Source organism: Procambarus clarkii, chromosome 4 (genome assembly GCF_040958095.1).
Source record: "Procambarus clarkii isolate CNS0578487 chromosome 4, FALCON_Pclarkii_2.0, whole genome shotgun sequence".
Lineage (NCBI taxonomy): Eukaryota > Metazoa > Arthropoda > Malacostraca > Decapoda > Cambaridae > Procambarus > Procambarus clarkii.
Genome location: NC_091153.1, coordinates 2,717,059 through 2,735,379, shown reverse-complemented (window position 1 = coordinate 2,735,379; position 18,321 = coordinate 2,717,059). Strand labels below are relative to the sequence as shown.

At 49.4% G+C, this 18,321-nt stretch overlaps 1 protein-coding gene across 2 annotated transcripts in view; it reads right to left on the bottom strand.

Annotated features, from left to right (window-relative positions):
- Positions 1–16,630, bottom strand: part of LOC123752012 (protein Shroom) — a 428,159-nt gene extending 411,529 nt beyond the window's left edge. The window contains exon 1 of one of the 2 annotated variants that reach the window (XM_069332265.1): positions 14,823–16,630. In XM_069332265.1, coding sequence (XP_069188366.1) covers positions 14,823–15,928 — 1,106 coding nt within the window. In that variant the 5' untranslated portion in view covers positions 15,929–16,630. The remainder of the gene's footprint in view (positions 1–14,822) is intronic. The other variant, XM_069332274.1, reaches the window with a different exon arrangement.
- Between the last annotated feature and the right edge of the window lie 1,691 nt (positions 16,631–18,321).

Here is an 18,321-nt window from a genome sequence, read left to right as displayed (position 1 = left end):
TCAGGCCATTGTGTATTGAACCACTTAGGTACAGAACATCGTTAGTTCTGCAGCTGCCCTGAGCGGTGTGAAGGGTTACTCTGCTATCCCGTAACACTGGTTTGTTATCATCCACCACTGAGTTTCATGGATTGCGAGGATATCCTCAAGAACACGAGAATGGATGAAATAAGTGCACAAGTTCCATCTTGAGGTTATCTTGAGATGGTTTCGGGGCTTAGCGTCCCCGCGGCCCGGTCCTCGACTAGGCCGCGGGCCGTCCTCATCCCCAGGAAGATATAAAAATAGTCTTTTTATATCACAAGCAGTTCAAGAATTGGCCCACAGCGGTCTGTATACAGGTAGGTCATAGCCCAGGTGAGCTACGGTGAGGTACGGTGAGGTACGGTGAGCCCGTCACACAGTTACTAGTCTTGCTCCACATCCACCTAACTGGGCGGCAGCTTTACAGTCATATGTGCCCCACACCCACCCAACTGGGCGGCAGCTTTACAGTCATGTGCTCCACACCCACCTAACTGGGCGGCAGCTTTACAGTCATATGTGCCCCACACCCACCCAACTGGGCGGCAGCTTTACAGTCATGTGCTCCACACCCACCCATCTGGGCGGCAGCTTTACAGTCATATGCTGCACACCCACCCAACTGGGCGGCAGCTTTACAGTCATGTACTCCACACCCACCCAACTGGGCGGCAGCTTTACAGTCATGTGCTCCACACCCACCCAACTGGACGGCAGCTTTACAGTCATGTGCTCCACACCCACCCAACTGGGCGGCAGCTTTACAGTCATGTGCTCCACACCCACCCAACTGGGCGGCAGCTTTACAGTCATGTGCTCCACACCCACCCAACTGGGCGGCAGCTTTACAATCATGTGCTCCACACCCACCCAACTGGGCGGCAGCTTTACAGTCATGTGCTCCACACCCACCCAACTGGGCGGCAGCTTTACAGTCATGTGCTCCACACCCACCCAACTGGGCGGCAGCTTTACAGTCATGTGCTGCACACCCACCCAACTGGGCGGCAGCTTTACAGTCATGTGCTGCACACCCACCCAACTGGGCGGCAGCTTTGCAGTCATGTGCTGCACACCCACCCAACTGGGCGGCAGCTTTACAGTCATGTGCTGCACACCCACCCAACTGGACGGCAGCTTTACAGACATGTGCTGCACACCCACCCAACTGGGCGGCAGCTTTACAGTCATGTGCTGCACACCCACCCAACTGGACGGCAGCTTTACAGACATGTGCTGCACACCCACCCAACTGGGCGGCAGCTTTACAGTCATGTGCTGCACACCCACCCAACTGGGCGGCAGCTTTACAGTCATGTGCTCCACACCCACCCAACTGGACGGCAGCTTTACAGTCATGTGCTGCACACCCACCCAACTGGGCGGCAGCTTTACAGTCATGTGCTCCACACCCACCCAACTGGACGGCAGCTTTACAGTCATGTGCTCCACACCCACCCAACTGGGCGGCAGCTTTACAGTCATGTGCTCCACACCCACCCAACTGGGCGGCAGCTTTACAGTCATGTGCTCCACACCCACCCAACTGGGCGGCAGCTTTACAGTCATGTGCTCCACACCCACCCAACTGGGCGGCAGCTTTATAGTCACGTGCTCCACACCCACCCAACTGGACGGCAGCTTTACAGTCATGTGCTCCACACCCACCCAACTGGGCGGCAGCTTTACAGTCATGTGCTCCACACCCACCTAACTGGACGGCAGCTTTACAGTCATGTGCTCCACACCCACCTAACTGGGCGGCAGCTTTACAGTCATGTGCCCCACACCCACCCAACTGGGCGGCAGCTTTACAGTCATGTGCTCCACACCCACCCAACTGGGCGGCAGCTTTACAGTCATGTGCTCCACACCCACCTAACTGGGCGGCAGCTTTACAGTCATGTGCCCCACACCCACCCAACTGGGCGGCAGCTTTACAGTCATGTGCCCCACACCCACCCATCTGGGCGGCAGCTTTACAGTCATGTGCTCCACACCCACCCAACTGGGCGGCAGCTTTAGGGAAGGAATGGTGTCCAACCACTTGTGGACGGTCGTGGGATTGAACGCCGACCTGGCATGAAGCGAGACCGTCGCTCTACCGTCCAGCCCAAGTGGTTGGGCATGTGATGAATAGTTCCCCCTTGTCACTGGCTGGGTATTCTGTGAGTCCAGACCCTGGGGCCGAGGACAAGAAGTGGCTTCTGTTAGGCGGCCACCGTGGGTGTGGGGGGAGGTGGGGTAGGGTGTGGGTGGGGGGCAGGGGGGGGCATTCTGAGGCTGATGTGGGCGTTCACATCGTGATGCTTACCCACCAGAACCCACGATAACACCCCCCCCCTACCCTTCCAGTGATGAATGAACTGGGTGTGTGGGTAGGGGGGTTACTCACCCCACACCCCCACCCTTAAATTCTCACACACCCCCACTCTTACCCCTCCTCTCTGCCTTCCCACTCTCGCAACCACCATCCCCCCCCCAACTACCCCACACCCTCCCTCCCCCCCCCCATCTACCCCCACACTCTCTCTCTCTCTCTCTCTCTCTCTCTCTCTCTCTCTCCCCCCACCCCACCATCAGAGGGTCGTGGCTTGCTCGGAGAAACCTGCACGAGCCATCGAAAGATTGAACTGCAGGAGGCGCAGTCTTCTCAGACTACAAGACGGGCTCACCATAGACCGTGCTACTTGGAACTTTTTGTTCCAGGAAGCGAATCTACAACAATATACTCAAGATCTGGGGATCATCTTTAGTCGAAAGCCAAAGAAAATCAACGCATAAATGTTCGAAATAAGGCCATTAGGACACAGGGATATATTTCTAGAAGCGTTAGAAATAAATCACCTGGTGACACACAGAGATCACAATAGCATGATGTATCAAATGAACAAATCCACAAGGGCCGTGACGAGGTTTCGAACCTACGTCCGAGAGGATCCCGGACGCTGCCTTATTTATTTTTTGTTCATTAAAACAGCTGGTGTCATTCTTCAGCTATATCTTGCTCTTGTCAGACGCCATTCACATTATGTAGTTCAATTTTTGTCCCCATACGACAGAACAATGGTGACTATTACACTACCTATTACACTAAGGAGAGCCGGTCGGCCGAGCGGACAGCACGCTGGACTTGTGATCCTGTGGTCCCGGGTTCGATCCCGGGCGTCGGCGAGAAACAATGGGCACAGTTTCTTTCACCCCTATGCCCCTGTTACCTAGCAGTAAAATAGGTACCTGGGTGTTAGTCAGCTGTCACGGGCTGCTTCCTGGGGGTGGAGGCCTGGTCGAGGACCGGGCCGCGGGGACACTAAAGCCCCGAAATCATCTCAAGATAATCACCTACACCACGGGAGACATCTGCCGTCACGCAGGGTGCAGTCGCACCTCCACAGATCTCTAGTATCAGCTCTAGATACTGGTAATGGCTCAAAAGGGCCACCACTTACGGGCTATTCATGCCCGTGCCACCTTTTGGGTGGCTTAATCTTCATCAATCATCTCAAGATAAACTTTACATATGGAAAACGAAAATACTAACTGCTACAAGGCTTATTAATTACCAACTTGGAACAACATCGACCTAGAGAAGGTCATATTGGCAGCAGAATCCCCCCACCCTCCATAGGCAATGATCACTGTTGACCAGATCACACACTAGAAGGTGAAGGGACGACGACGTTTCGGTCCGTCCTGGACCATTCTCAAGTCGATTGTGAGAATGGTCCAGGACGGACCGAAACGTCGTCGTCCCTTCACCTTCTAGTGTGTGTGATCTGGTCAACATACTTCAGCCACGTTATTGTGACTCCTCGCCTGCCAATGAACACATCCCTTGCTGAACACATCCCTTGCTGAACACACCCCTTGCTGAACACACCCCTTGCTGAACACATCCCTTGCTGAACACATCCCTTGCTGAACACATCCCTTGCTGAACACATCCCTTGCTGAACACATCCCTTGCTGAACACATCCCTTGCTGAACACATCCCTTGCTGAACACATCCCTTGCTGAACACATCCCTTGCTGAACACATCCCTTGCTGAACACATCCCTTGCTGAACACATCCCTTGCTGAACACATCCCTTGCTGAACACATCCCTTGCTGAACACATCCCTTGCTGAACACATCCCTTGCTGAACACATCCCTTGCTGAACACATCCCTTGCTGAACACCTCCCTTGCTGAACACACTCGACAAAGAACACCACACGCTAATCCCAGGAATTAGAAACTTCCCATATGAAGAGAGACTGACAAAAAATTAATTTGCATTCTCTAGAAAACGGGGAAGAGTTAAGGGGTGACATGACTAAAGTGTACAAGTGGATGATTGGGCATTACAATGGAAATATTGAAGTTCCAATTACCTGGGCTCTATGAGGCTCGAACCCTGAACCCCACGTGTGAGAGGTCGACCCTCTATCCACCGAGTCTTAATACTTAACAATTAGTAGTCATAATATTAATACTTAATATTGAGTAATCTTTTAAATATTTAAGTTATTAAATATATAAACACATAATAGAACACAAATATATATTGAACACGTTTAGATTTAGCAAAGACCTGGGTAAATACTGGTTTGGAAACAGGGTTGTTGAGTTGGGCAACAAATTACCGGGTAGCATAATAGACGCAGGATCGACGGGTTGTTTCAAGCGTAGGTTAGACATGTGTGTGAACGAGTGAGGGTGGGTAATAAATAGCAGCTGCCTCATACGCGTTCAGCATCTTGTGAATGCGTTTAGTAACAGATGTAAACGCGTTCAGCATCTTGTGAATGCGTTTAGTAACAGATGTAAACGCGTTCAGCATCTTGTGAATGCGTTTAGTAACAGATGTAAACGCGTTCAGCATCTTGTGAATGCGTTTAGTAACAGATGTAAACGCGTTCAACATATTGTGATTGCGTTTAGTAACAGATAAACGCGTTCAGCATCTTGTGAATGCGTTTAGTAACAGATGTAAACGCATTCAGCATCTTGTGAATGCGTTTAGTAACAGATAAACGCGTTCAGCATCTTGTGAATGCGTTTAGTAACATAAACGCGTTCAGCATCTTGTGAATGAGTTTAGTAACACATAAACGCGTTCAGCATCTTGTGAATGCGTTTAGTAACAGATAAACGCGTTCAGCATCTTGTGAATGCGTTTAGTAACAGATAAACGCGTTCAGCATGTTGTGAATGTGTTTCGTAACACGTAAACGCGTTCAGCATCTTGTGAATGCGTTTAGTAATAGATAAACGCGTTCAGCATGTTGTGAATGCGTTTAGTAATAGATAAACGCGTTCAGCATCTTATAAATGCGTTTAGCAACAGGTAAACGCGTTCAGCATCTTGTGAATGCGTTAAGTAACAGGTAAACGCGTTGAGAACAGCGCGTCAATAATGCTGGTATCAATGGCTCTCACCTACTGGCATTTCCAAGAGTGTATTCACAACTAATAACCTTACGAGACTGGAGGAAATACCACGAAGTTGAACTCGGGTAAAATGCGTTCTCTCACTTGTTGCTCAGTCACCTGTTCACCGTTATGTGCAAGCTCCTTGCAAGGAGGAGGAGGAGGGGGGGGGGATAAGGAGGGAGATGTCCCAGTGCCCTTAAAAAGAATGAGAGGGAGTGAAGTAGTCCTCCTTGGAAGGGGAGACGGGTGACAGAGAGAACTCCTTGCTCCGCTCCCTGACATTTCGCCCTTCCAGTAAAAGTGAGCAGATCTCTCGCTCGCAGAAATTTACGCCGCCCCCCATCGCTTCCCCTGGGGGATGGTGGTAGGGGGATGGTGGAGACGTAGACCCGAGGGAAGGGAAGACTGACCAAGAAGGAGGAGGAGGAGGGGTTGGGGAATGTCAAGGAAAGGCAGTGAGAGGAGCAGATTTACACATGTGACACAAAGTTCATACATGAGGACTAAGCAGCGTTGATGGATTACACCCAGCTCCCCCTTCCCCCCCTACCACCATTCCAATCCCCCATCCCCAGAATCCACCCCCTACCCCCATTCCAATCCCCCCACCCCCAAAATCCATCCTCTACCCCCATAAACAATATCCACCTCTAATGCCACCAGTGCCCAAGAAAGCCAGACAATACACAAGCAAATTACTAAGACACCTAAATCAAAATGTTTAAAGTTTTGAAGTAGCGAGAATAGCGATAAAGAAGACTCAGCCAGGTACCGTACCTGTAGTACTGGACTAAATTATTAAACTATAATAAGGATCAAGACGAAACCACACACTACAAGATGCGGAGACGACGACGTTTCGGTCCGACAGTCGACTTGATAATGGTCCAGGACGGACCGAAACGTCGTCGTAGTCTCATCTTCTGGTGTGTGGTCTGGTCATCAGCGGCCAGATTCACGAAGCAGTTATGCAAGTACTTACGAACGTGTACATCTTTCGACAATATTTGACGCCTTTCTTTACATTTATTAAACAGTTTACAAGCATGAAAACTTGCCAATCAACGGTTATTATTGTTATAAACAGTCTCCTGGTGCTTCGGAGCTCATTAACTGTTTAATAATTGTAAACAAAGCCACCAAAGATTGAGAAAAGATGTTCAGGTTCGCAAGTGCTCGCGTAACTGCTTCGTGAATCTGGCCCCAGATCTTCAGCCCCATTATTGTGACTCGTCGCCAGTATAACAAGACTCGCGTAACATCAGAAAAAGGGGGAATCAAAACAAAAGCGAAACAGCTGTCACTGCATCACCAGACGCTCAAGAAGTAAACAAAGTCAGCGCCGAGGCTCAACGTCCTCACGACTTAGAATGTCAGGATGAAAGGGACAAAAAATATGAGGAGGAGGAGGAAGGCGCGGAGGGTGTTCAAGGTGTACCAGAATGAACAGCCTGAACAACAACAATAATAATAATAATAATTCCTTCCATTTAGCGAGGTGTGCCCCCTCCTGGCCCCCCCCCACCCCCCCCCTGTCTAAATGTTACCCGGCGACCCTCATCAGAGGGTGGGGGGGGGGGGGAATCTCTCACGTCTCCTCCCCTCACATTCCTGATACTCCTTCCCCCCCTCTCTCTCCCTCTCTCTTCCTCCCTCTCCCCCTCTGCCTCTCCCTCCCTCTCTCTCCCTCTCTGCCTCTCTCTCCCTCTCTCTGCCTCTCTGCCTCTCTCTGCCTCTCTGCCTCTCTCTCTCCCTCCCTCTCGCTCACTCTTTCCCCAGAAAATGAAGCACATCCTAGATTAGATTTATTATACATTCCGTACCCATCCTGTGGGCGGTTGTGCACCCTTAGGAACGTACGCCGTTGTTTACATGTTGATATACAGAGAACGGCAGTTTAAACATACACTATTCTAAACGTGGGTGTGTATAATGTCTCCATTGTCCGCGACCCGAGATCAGTATAGGGCCTTGACGGGCTTGGTGATAATGAGGGCTCACAACCCTCTCTCAGATTATGGCACTCCAGGTGCTTGTGTGGCACTCCGGCAGGTGCTTTTAAGAGAATAAATCAGGTGCTTGTAAGACAATAAATCAAGTGCTTGTATGGCAATAAATCAAGTGCTTGTAAGACAATAAATCAAGTGCTTGTATGGCAATAAATCAAGTGCTTGTAAGACAATAAATGAAGTGCTTGTAAGACAATAAATCAAGTGCTTGTAAGACAATAAATGAAGTGCTTGTAAGACAATAAATCAAGTGCTTGTAAGACAATAAATCAAGTGCTTGTAAGACAATAAATCAAGTGCTTGTAAGACAATAAACCAAGTGCTTGTAAGACAATAAATCAAGTGCTTGTAAGACAATAAATCAAGTGCTTGTAAGACAATAAATCAAGTGCTTGTAAGACAATAAATCAAGTGCTTGTAAGACAATAAATCAAGTGCTTGTAAGACAATAAATCAAGTGCTTGTAAGACAATAAACCAAGTGCTTGTAAGACAATAAATCAAGTGCTTGTAAGACAATAAATCAAGTGCTTGTAAGACAATAAACCAAGTGCTTGTAAGACAATAAATCAAGTGCTTGTAAGACAATAAATCAAGTGCTTGTAAGACAATAAACCAAGTGCTTGTAAGACAATAAATCAAGTGCTTGTAAGACAATAAATCAAGTGCTTGTAAGACAATAAATCAAGTGCTTGTAAGACAATAAATCAAGTGCTTGTAAGACAATAAATCAAGTGCTTGTAAGACAATAAATCAAGTGCTTGTAAGACAATAAATCAGGTGCTTGTAAGACAATAAATCAGGTGCTTGTAAGACAATAAATCAGGTGCTTGTAAGACAATAAATCAGGTGAACAATCAGCCTGGTGAGATCACCAGTCGACTAACAACCACCACTCGGGGGACCAATACAAAACAAGTTACATGTCGTGTTATTGTGGTACAGGACGCTGATTGGCTGGGGTGAGGCAAGGTGAAGGTGAGCGACTGGAGCAGGGTAGTGGGTGAAGGTGTCTGGAGCAGGGTGCGGGCCGCTCCAAGCAACAGCCTGTTGGATCAAACTCTCAACCAGTCAGGCCTGGGTGGAGAGGTCCTACAAGAAGGCTCTGGGTTAAGGAAGCGATTTCCGTCCACCTTAGCCACTTGGGCTGGACGGTAGAGCGACGGTCTCGCTTCATGCAGGTCGGCGTTCAATCCCCCGACCGTCCACCAAGTGGTTGGGTTATCTTGAGGTTATCTTGAGGTTATCTTGAGATGATTTCGAGGCTTTTTAGTGTCCCCGCGGCCCGGTCCTCGACCAGGCCTCCACCCCCAGGAAGCACCCCGTGACAGCTGACTAACACCCAGGTACCTATTTTACTGCTAGGTAACAGGGGCATAGGGTGAAAGAAACTCTGCCCATTGTTTCTCGCCGGCGCCCGGGATCGAACCCGGGACCACAGGATGACAAGTCCAATGTGTGCTGTCTGCTCGGCCGACCGGCACCATTCCTTTCCCTCCGTCCCATCCCACATCCTTATCCTGACCCCTTCCAAGTGCTATATAGCCACAATAGCTTGGTGCTGCTGCTGTTGTTTAAGATTCGCTACCTGGAACAAAAAGTTCCAAGCAGCACGGGCTATGGCGATCCCCGTAGATGTTCCTGAGCTTGGTGCTTTCCCCCCCTGATAGTGCCCTTCCCACCACCACACACACCTCCCGCCACCTTGACATTTAGCGCCAGTAAAAGGCGCCCTACAAAAACCCCCAGAGAGCAAGGGGGTCATCTCTGTTCATCCTCCCCCCTCACCCTCCAAGGATGCACCAACGCACGCCTCACCATTAGCATAACAGGTGCGGTCCACCACCCTACCACGAGCACCGCTCCTGTGCCAGGTAAGTCCTCTACGGGCTCGCCATAGCACGTGCTACTTGCCCAGCTCCTGTGCCAGAGAAGTCCACTACGGGCTCGCCATAGCCCGTGCTACTTGGAACTTGTTCCCAGTAGCTGAATCTGTAACAACAACCACCCAACCATGCCTCGCCTCCTTCAAGCAACCACTCCAAACATCTACATTTGGCATAAACAAACCACTTTGGTCCAATAAACGGAGCACATGGGCACTTAATATGACAGATCAAAGCCTTTTCTCATAGCCTGAAAAGGAGGACTGAAACGAAGGAGGCACTAGTAAACCAGGCGAGTTTACCTGGTGAGGTTACATAATCCAGGTGAGTTTACGTGGGCTTAAACGAGTACTTAACACCTGTGGTCCTGGTAATGGAACTATCAGCGAAAGTGCCAAGCCATTACGACTGCATAGCACTTTGGAAGGGGTCAGGATAAGGAATTGGGATGGGACAAGGGGAAAGGAAAGGTGCCCAACCACTTGTGTTCAATAAACCCTTGAACTATATGTTTAACACTTCTCTAACCCTGTCCATGTAGGACAGAAGAAAATGTATATATATGCTGGTTAGCATTGTAAATGTGTGGCCACGTCTGTGGTAGAAAATAATAATAATAAAAAAATTGTGGACGGTCGAGGGATTGAACGCCGCGACCCTAAGGGGGTGACCGTTGCCTTCTGCGAGCGATAAGGTCATCTCGCCACCACCTTCTTGGCCTTACCTCCGGCGTCGACAGGCTCTGGCCTAACAGGGCTTGTGCTAGAGTAAACAAAGATTGGGTGAGAAGCACGAATGTGCGGATGGTGTGGGTGTTGCAGCATCATCATCCACAATCTCATCCATCCCCATCTCATCCATCCCCCACACGCCTCAGGCCGTCTCCCAAACACCCCCCCCCCCCCCCCAACACGTCGGCTAACAACACACTTAGAGATACAATCTATTGTTTAACCCCACAAGTCTCTCAACAATTACCTACAGCAAAATAACACCGGTCCGCCACTCAACATGGCGACGCGAAGACCTCAAATACAGGATAATTCACTAAGGACAAAAAGAAAATCACTGAACTGGGAGAATTTTCAGTATGGGAGAGTATGCAAATATCCTGCAAAATCTAATGTATTTATCTCTTGTCTTTCTTCATTGTTCAATAGACTTTTTCAAATCATTCATCTCCAAATAGACAATAAATCGACCTCCTAAACTGTTGTATAGAGCGTAACAATACAAGAGGTGGCACGATTTGTCTTGTATAATAGTGTATTTTCTCCCACATACGCGGCCATACATTTATACACAGCTAACCGGCATACATTTCATGTCCTACATAGACAGGGGTAGACAGGAGTAGACAGGTGCTACGGTATATAGCGAGTTACTGAGCGTTGAACGACACAAGGTGATTAAAGATCTTTCACACTGCCAATCAGTGTATATATATACATGTTTACCGTCATACAAATAATGTGATTAAGAGGCAGTTGTCCGGGTGAAGACAGATAGACAGACCCAAAGAAGACAAGACATACAACAAGTGACTGTCTATCAGCATAAGACCGGAACACTAACACATACATTGGCCTAGCGAACAACCTCTACAAGACCGTCGGTAGAGCGACGGTCTCGCTTCATGCAGGTCGGCGTTCAATCCCCGACCGTCCACCAAGTGGTTGGGCACCATTCCTTATCCCCGTCCCATCCCAAATCCTTATCCTGACCCCTTCCCAGTGCTATATAGTCGTAATGCCTTGACGCTTTCCTCCCTGATAGTTCCCTTCTCTTCCCCCTTTTTTCTCAAGAGTAACTGTCTTGCCTGGAGTATACCAGGAGTATACCTGCAGTATACCTGGAGTGGGTTCTGGGAATTCTTAAGTCTTCCCAAGCCCTGCCTGCTGGGTCCTGGCTCGCCTTGAGGTAACTTTGCCCAACAGGCTGCTAATTAGAGCGGCCGGAGCTCACATTTCTTGCCAGATTTGTCTAATTGTTTCCTTAAACACGTCGACTTTTGCTCCGGCAACATGTCTATGTTTGTTGGGAGGATATTAAGAGTCGTGGACCTCTGGTTTTCAGTGTGTTTGACACCTGTACTCTTCACTGGGTCTGTTCTGCATTTCCTTCCATAACTTTTGTTCCATTAGGTATATTAGGCGGGTGAGCACATTTGGGGCCCTGACCTTCCAGTATCTAACCTAGATAAGATCCTAGATCTAAGTACCTAGATCTAACCTGTATCTATGTATTTACGTATGTAAGTTAGCTTAGCATTTTAAAAGCACCGAATCACCTCCTGTGGTTGATTGTTCAATAAACCCCTGAACTATATGTTTAACACATCTCTAACCCTGTCCACGGAGGACAGAAGAAAATGTATATATGGTGGTTAGCATTGTAAATATCTGGCGACGTCTGTGGTAGAAAATAATAATAAAAAGTCTCTAACCTGTATTTGAGACCTTTCTCGTCTCCTTTATACAGAATACATTTTGAGAGCTTAGAGACGATCCCATTGTTGTTATTATTTAAGATTCGCTATTTGGAACAAAATGTTCCAAGTAGCACGGGCTATGGTGAGCCCGTAGATGACGATCTCAGTAATGAAGCTGGTTTATAGCGTCTGTGGCTTGAATGTTCTCTGTATTACCTCTGTTTGTAAGCCGGTCGAGGGAGCAGACAGCACGCTGGACTTGTGATCCTGTGGTCCCGGGTTCGATCCTGGGCGCCGGCGAGAAACAATGGGCAGAGTTTCTTTCATCCTATGCCCCTGTTACCTAGCAGTAAAATAGGTACCTGGGTGTTAAGTCAGCTGTCACGGGCTGCTTCCTGGGGGTGGAGGCCTGGTCGAGGACCGGGCCGCGGGGACACTAAAGCCCCGAAATCATCTCAAGATAACCTCAAGAAGCCAGCTGGCTGGTGCCGGACACTGATCTCCAGCACCAGGAGGAGGCTGGCCGCCCGCCAGCTGGCTACCGCCACACAGTGTTCCATCTCGACTCCCCTGCCTCCTTCACAACCTTCTGGACACCTGGTGTATCTTGAGATGATTTCGGGGCTTAGTGTCCCCCGCGGCCCGGTCCTCGACCAGGCCTCCAACCCCCAGGAAGCAGCCCGTCACAGCTGACTAACTTCCAGGTACTTATTTTACTGTTAGGTAACAGGGGCATAGGGTGAAAAAAACTCTGCTCACTGTTTCTCGCCGGCGTCCGGGATCGAACCCGGGACCACAGGATCACGCGTCCAGTGTTCTGTTCGCTCAGCCACCGACTCTCCGGCGCCGTGAGCTTAATGTAATTTGATTTTAACTGTAGATGGCTACACTGATGGAGGTCGTGTTGTAGTGTAGATGGCTACACTGATGGAGGTCGTGTTGTAGTGTAGATGGCTACACTGATGGAGGTCGTGTTGTAGTGTAGATGGCTACACTGATGGAGGTCGTGTTGTAGTGTAGATGGCTACACTGATGGAGGTCGTGTTGTAGTGTAGATGGCTACACTGATGGAGGTCGTGTTGTAGTGTAGATGGCTACACTGATGGAGGTCGTGTTGTAGTGTAGATGGCTACACTGATGGAGGTCGTGTTGTAGTGTAGATGGCTACACTGATGGAGGTCGTGTTGTAGTGTAGATGGCTACACTGATGGAGGTCGTGTTGTAGTGTAGATGGCTACACTGATGGAGGTCGTGTTGTAGTGTAGATGGCTACACTGATGGAGGTCGTGTTGTAGTGTAGATGGCTACACTGATGGAGGTCGTGTTGTAGTGTAGATGGCTACACTGATGGAGGTCGTGTTGTAGTGTAGATGGCTACACTGATGGAGGTCGTGTTGTAGTGTAGATGGCTACACTGATGGAGGTCGTGTTGTAGTGTAGATGGCTACACTGATGGAGGTCGTGTTGTAGTGTAGATGGCTACACTGATGGAGGTCGTGTTGTAGTGTAGATGGCTACACTGATGGAGGTCGTGTTGTAGTGTAGATGGCTACACTGATGGAGGTCGTGTTGTAGTGTAGATGGCTACACTGATGGAGGTCGTGTTGTAGTGTAGATGGCTACACTGATGGAGGTCGTGTTGTAGTGTAGATGGCTACACTGATGGAGGTCGTGTTGTAGTGTAGATGGCTACACTGATGGAGGTCGTGTTGTAGTGTAGATGGCTACACTGATGGAGGTCGTGTTGTAGTGTAGATGGCTACACTGATGGAGGTCGTGTTGTAGTGTAGATGGCTACACTGATGGAGGTCGTGTTGTAGTGTAGATGGCTACACTGATGGAGGTCGTGTTGTAGTGTAGATGGCTACACTGATGGAGGTCGTGTTGTAGTGTAGATGGCTACACTGATGGAGGTCGTGTTGTAGTGTAGATGGCAACACTGATGGAGGTCGTGTTGTAGTGTAGATGGCAACACTGATGGAGGTCGTGTTGTAGTGTAGATGGCAACACTGATGGAGGTCGTGTTGTAGTGTAGATGGCAACACTGATGGAGGTCGTGTTGTAGTGTAGATGGCTACACTGATGGAGGTCGTGTTGTAGTGTAGATGGCTACACTGATGGAGGTCGTGTTGTAGTGTAGATGGCTACACTGATGGAGGTCGTGTTGTAGTGTAGATGGCTACACTGATGGAGGTCGTGTTGTAGTGTAGATGGCTACACTGATGGAGGTCGTGTTGTAGTGTAGATGGCTACACTGATGGAGGTCGTGTTGTAGTGTAGATGGCTACACTGATGGAGGTCGTGTTGTAGTGTAGATGGCTACACTGATGGAGGTCGTGTTGTAGTGTAGATGGCTACACTGATGGAGGTCGTGTTGTAGTGTAGATGGCTACACTGATGGAGGTCGTGTTGTAGTGTAGATGGCTACACTGATGGAGGTCGTGTTGTAGTGTAGATGGCTACACTGATGGAGGTCGTGTTGTAGTGTAGATGGCAACACTGATGGAGGTCGTGTTGTAGTGTAGATGGCAACACTGATGGAGGTCGTGTTGTAGTGTAGATGGCAACACTGATGGAGGTCGTGTTGTAGTGTAGATGGCAACACTGATGGAGGTCGTGTTGTAGTGTAGATGGCTACACTGATGGAGGTCGTGTTGTAGTGTAGATGGCTACACTGATGGAGGTCGTGTTGTAGTGTAGATGGCTACACTGATGGAGGTCGTGTTGTAGTGTAGATGGCTACACTGATGGAGGTCGTGTTGTAGTGTAGATGGCTACACTGATGGAGGTCGTGTTGTAGTGTAGATGGCTACACTGATGGAGGTCGTGTTGTAGTGTAGATGGCTACACTGATGGAGGTCGTGTTGTAGTGTAGATGGCTACACTGATGGAGGTCGTGTCGTAGTGTAGATGGGCCCTCCATCCTCCATCAAATCAACAAAAACCTGTTTAATGTTTTGTAGAAAACATATCAGTGTCTTAGTGTAAAGCTTTAGCTTTACTTAAAGCTTAAGCTTGGTGTAAAGCTGGCTATGGCAACAGAACAAATACTCACAAGTCTTCAATCTTGACGCAGCGAGCCAGGAAGGTGCCACCTGTGGTGAGTGTGGCAGTCTTCCAGCCACTGGCAGCAGCCTCCTCCCCCGGCACCAGCTTACTGACGATGATACAGCTTGGAGGAGGAGGAGGAGGCAGGGCTGGGGAGCTAGGGTCCAGGGGCCGCCGGTCCCTGCCACGACCCTCCCGCTGGGGGTCGTCTTCGTCCACTGTGGCAAAAAGACCGCTTTCGATTTTGAGAACGACGCTGCTGACTTTGCGAGAGCCTTCCCTGCTGCGACGCGGTCGCGCGGTCTCGCTAACGCAGCCGTACGTCGGGTTATCTTGGTGCAGCAACGACCTGTGTTGAGGATAACACCTCCCGTCTTTACTCTCCTCTGGTCGTACTGAGGCAACGCTGTTATCTCCCGCTGGATATCTACCTTCTATTTCTGGGTATGTCGAGTCGGACAAAAAGCCGGAATCGAACGTGGTGTTGGTGGTGTGTGCATGAGAGGACACGGTGGAACCCGAGGACAGTAATGGCAGGGGCGTGTTGTCCACCAGCCTGCCATCACGCGGGGGTCTCTTCTCCCCAGCGTGGAAGTTTCTGGGTAAAGTGCCCGACCACAATACTCCTCCTCCAGCCCCGGCAGACGGCGGGGGCTCGGAGGACAAGTTGGGGGTCGAACCATACTGCGGTGAACCTTTATCCTTGCTCCCCAAGCTGGTGCTTCCAGTTCGAACATTCGAAGTCCTTAGATTGTTAAGCTTCTTCACTAAAGACCGAACACACTGGCCACTGCCAGAGCTCGGAGGTCTCGGGTTATCAGGAGTGTTGACATCCTCGTATGTGCCTGGGTTATACTTGGGGCACCTCTGAACTTTGGTCTTGATTATGTGTGACGTTAGAACTTGAGGTCGGAGGACCTGAGACTTGAGTATCTCACCTCTGAGGGCTTGATGTTCGAGGCCGAGCCTACCTTCCTCGTTGGTTTCATCAGAAGGGAACCGGGAGGATTCCAGCACTCCTCCGAATATGAAGTTCTTGATGGCAGAGACGGAGCCGCTATCCGTGCGGGAGACGGAGCCGCTATCGGAGCGGGAGATGGAACTATGAGGCATCTTTGTTAGGACCGCAAAGTCTAGGCACACCCAGTCACGCCTGCATGTGGGCAGGTCCTCCACGCTCTATCCCAAGACTTTCTCTATCCGGGAGAAAAGCAACTGGAAATGTGTTACTTTCCGATATGCACTTAAGGCATAACAGTTGGCCTTAAGAGCCATCAGTTCTTGACAAGGCAGACTCTTGCTTTTTTAGCTCAAATCAACGTAGAATTGTCTGCCGACAACTCTAAGGATCTTCAAGGAGATTCGTCGGCTTCTTCTTGCATATTTCCCCAAGATTGGTAACTCAATCCTCGTCCCAATCTGAGGGAAGCTTCATATCACCACCGGAACGTTCCCTTCTTCAAGCGTCCATCCTGGCGGTGACTGTGGACAGCGCTGCGTCCTACGTGGCGAGTGGACGGGTCGGCACGCTGTGGACGGACCTCTAAACCTGTCCCTCCTGTCCTGGAACCACATAGTATATATATCCAGGGGGAACCACGCACTCACCTTTACGGGCTATTCATGCCCGTGCCACCTCTTGGATGGCTTAATCTTTATCACTCACTCACCTTGATCACTAATTAACAAACACGCTACATATTATTTTGTATTTCAATTCACAGAACTCAAGTGCTTTCACTGGTGGTAAATTTTCATAGAACTCGTAAATTTAGTAACACTGTGATACGCGCGGCACAACTGCTTTTCCATTCTCTTTCCTGTAACACAAAATTGTCAACCAGTTACATTTAAGCTAATTGCCAGGTGACCCTAGAGACCCCGGCACTTCACTGAACACTCTTTGGGGTTCACTGCGACATAGTTCAAGAGATTACTCGCTTGCCAACTCCCTCAAACACACACACTCACACACACACACACACACACACACACACACACACACACACACACACACACACACACACACACACAGCCAGAGCTCAACCTCAGCAAGCACAACTAGGTGAGTACACACACACACCCCAAAGAGCCAGAGCTCAACCTCAGCAAGCACAACTAGGTGAGTACACACACACACACACACACACACACACACACACACACACACACACACACACACACACACACACACACAGCCAGAGCTCAACCTCAGCAAGCACAACTAGGTGAGTATACACACACACCCCAAAGAGCCAGAGCTCAACCCCTGCAAGCACAACTAGGTGAGTACACACACACACACACACACACACACACACACACACACACACACACACACACACACACACACACACACACACTGGAAAACGTTGAAGGGATTAGTTCATAATATCCCTCACCAAAATCATTTATCATCAGAGTAAAAGGCGATAAGAAAATGTGGACATTTGTTCTTTAATGATATATCGCGTTAAGTTCCACAAAAAGAATTCTGGAAAAGTGAAAAAACCACAAATCCCTTCCTTCAGGTGTGGTGCCAACCACCATCTGTCTTGTAGATGGTGGTTGGCATCTTGGACTGTATAGCACTTGAGGACAAGGAGCTGGGATACGAGGACAAGGAGGTCGGGGAGGTGGGGGGGGGGGGGGGAGACGGATGCGGCATATTGGCAGGAGTCTGGAAGCTGACCTGGAATGACTGACTGACTGACTGACTTTCAGCTGGCTCACCATCTTACTCACTCACCAACTCATCTACTCACTCACTCACTGTGCTGCACGGGAAGCTCCTGTGGGGTCCAGAGAGTACAGAGGGGGTCCAGAGAGTACAGAGGGGGTCCAGAGAGAAGAGGGAGTGCAATTCTCAGAGTGCGCGCATAAGGAGTACAAGTTAGCAATAGACAAGAGGAGAACAAGAACAACATCTTTCAAGACGCCTGACCATGCCCACACAACGAGACGCTGTAAAAGTTCACGTCGCTTCCACTACACATTACCAGACCATCACCGGACATGTCCTGTCCAACACCACCAAAGTTAGCACCAGGGATAACGACAATAGGAGATCAGACATTGCTGAAGCACTACACACCAAACACGCGCCCACAGCCAGCTTGCTCTTAGGTACATCTTACCATCCACTAGACAGAGAATTTCCTCCTTACACCACTCCTAGGGAGCAGTAGGCGTGGTGCTACTGCTTCTGCTCCTTCCAATATAGCGACTATATAACCTAACCTGTACCACTTACGGGCTATTCATGCCCGTGCCACCTCTCGGGTGGCTTAATCTTTATCAATCAATCAACATAACCTAACGTAACCTTACCACCACCTTTTTGGTGTATGTGCTCCCGGCCGTCATCCATACACTGCCTCTCAAGATGCTCAATAGTGTTTAAGCGAAACGCTTCCTTTAGTGAGTTTTCCTGCATATTGTGGTGTAGGTACGTGTTGGAGGTGGGCGGGGGGGGGGGGGGGGGTGTACTCACCTAGTTGTGTTTG